This window comes from Convolutriloba macropyga, chromosome 13 (assembly GCF_964194025.1).
Source record: "Convolutriloba macropyga chromosome 13, txConMacr16.3, whole genome shotgun sequence".
Lineage (NCBI taxonomy): Eukaryota > Metazoa > Xenacoelomorpha > Acoela > Convolutidae > Convolutriloba > Convolutriloba macropyga.
The window spans coordinates 46,752,163-46,754,447 of record NC_134480.1 but is presented as its reverse complement, the minus strand read 5'-3'; the positions used below and the strand labels follow the sequence as shown (position 1 = coordinate 46,754,447).

General features: G+C 42.4%; 1 protein-coding gene across 1 annotated transcript; it reads left to right on the top strand.

Annotated features, from left to right (window-relative positions):
- The first annotated feature begins 860 nt into the window (after positions 1–860).
- On the top strand, positions 861–1,714 carry LOC142352041 (small ribosomal subunit protein uS3A-like). The gene has a single exon (XM_075404386.1). It carries the CDS (start codon positions 912–914, stop codon positions 1,647–1,649), a length of 738 nt encoding a protein of 245 aa, XP_075260501.1. The 5' UTR covers positions 861–911; the 3' UTR covers positions 1,650–1,714.
- Positions 1,715–2,285: the final 571 nt, after the last annotated feature.

Below are 2,285 nucleotides of genomic sequence, written 5' to 3'. Positions count from 1 at the left end.
ATTCGCCTCGAGGTGTTATTCCAATAACAAAAACTTCTTCTGCTACTAGCACTAATTCGTTTGCAAGCTTTCCGAGTTCTTCGGCAACGTCGATTGGCTCTTTGACCGTGAGTCGATCGCCGTAGAATAAATCGTTACCACCGATGAATAAAACGATTGTATTGTAAGCGCCTTTTTGAGGAATGTAATTGGATGCGTGTCGTATTTGTGCTACAGGGAGTGATAAAATGTTGAAATTTGGAAAGAATAGGTTTTTCGCTTGTGAGTCTGCAATTAATAAATTCCTCTGGGGTGATGTCTTGAATGTGTGGAATCTCATCGGATTTCACCCGTCCAAGCTAGGAACGGACGGGACTTGGAAAATCGGAATGTCCGTTAGAACCCAATCGGGCACTCTTGGACAAGAAAAAAGAAACTGGTTCGTGTTCCTAGCTACAGTTAATCTGAAATCACACGATTTGAAAAGGGGAAATTATCTATTTAATAAGTTTATCAATGAGTTTATCAATTAATAATGAAATCATCGTTAACTTCTATCAACAAACGCTATTTAATAAGTTTATCACAACACATAGGAGTTGACTTGCTGCCCCCGAGTTGACCGACTGCCCTTTTAGGGGAGGGGCTTTCTCTTAATTGACCCATTTTCTTCCACTTGTTAGTTATTTTTGTGACTGGGCCGTCTTTACACTGTCTGGAGGGGAACAGCTTGGAGTGCAGCATCCGGCTACTAAGTGCTACTCATCATGCCCTATTTTCCGACCTACATCCATCGATGCCGGTGTACACGGCCCTTTATTTTTTTATTTCGTTTTTTATCATTTATACGTAATTACTCCATATACATACGATCGTGGTAACTATAAAATATTGTTTTTCAGATTCAACTGAACACCAATCAGTCATCCACTATGGAGAAGAATATTTCAAAGAAAAGGAAGTTTGTCGCCCATGGTGTCTTCAAGGCTGAGCTCAACGAATTTCTCACCCGAGAGTTGGCCGAAGACGGTTACTCAGGCGTCGAGGTGCGAGTCACTCCAATCAGAACTGAAATCATCATCCTGGCCACGCGAACCCAGAGCGTCCTTGGACCCAAGGGACGAAGGATTAAGGAATTGACAGCGCTTGTTCAAAAACGATTTGGCTTCCCCGAAAACACAGTGGAGCTTTACGTTGAACGAGTGGTAGATCGTGGGCTTTGTGCAATTGCTCAGGCTGAGTCACTCCGATACAAACTTCTCAATGGACTGGCTGTTAGACGAGCATGTTATGGTGTTTTGCGTTTCATTATGGAATCAGGAGCTAAAGGTGTTGAAATTGTCGTGAGTGGGAAACTCCGAGGACAGCGAGCCAAGGCAATGAAGTTTGTCGACGGCTTTATGATCCACTCCGGTAGTCCAGTTCAAGATTACGTGGACTTCGCAGTGAGGCATGTTGAAATGAGACAAGGAATCTTGGGTATCAAGGTCAAAATTATGCACGCATTCGATGAGACTGGGAAGAAGGGACCCAGAACACGATTGCCCGATGTCATTCACATCTGTGAACCCAAAGAAGAGGTTGACCCGAAGGAACCGTGGTCTGAAAACAAGACGCCCAAGCCTCCTGTGGCGCCACCCCAAGCTATGCCCCAACCGGCATTCAGCTGAATGAGTTGAAGACTGACAACCTATTCTTTATCAATTGTGAAATGAATTGAAATGTTGTCGTCTAATTCTTTTCCTGTAACTAGAAAAAGTAACAATGAATGATGATAAACCCTTTTCAGTTTGTGAGAGCCACATAAAAGAAACGGAGCTCTTGACTGCAAAATCATTTGCTGTTGGCCATCGAAGTTTTTTGGCGTACTTAATCTCTTAAAGAGAATAGAAGCAAAAGTCCAAAAAGCTCAATTCAACCTCAAATTTTCAGCTCAGTGCTGAATGGGTTTAGCACTGAACGATTGCTTAGGGTGGTAAATTATAAACACTCCAGACTCTCCTTGTTTAAATTAAGTGCAAATCTAAGAATTGGCGAATGAATCAGCTGTCGTCCTTGATTATCTATGGCCCTCAACTCGGCCTCTCTATGATAGCAACCCCTTTATGGGGAAAGGTGGTGTTGAGACAACAGATAGACCTGCGTTACGCTTTTTAATAGCCGCACAGCGTTAGCTGGGGCTATTATTGGCCTTCTCTTGGTTTTTTACAATTCAAAGAATTTGAATTGTATTGGGGCGCTGTCTTTTTTGTAAGATCTGTTCACACATTTTCATGATTTATGATTTTTGAAGTCAAATTGGATTA

Coding starts and splice junctions, on each gene's coding strand:
- LOC142352041 (XM_075404386.1), top strand. CDS start 912: ATGGAGAAGAATATTTCAAAGAAAAGGAAGTTTGTCGCCCATGGTGTC.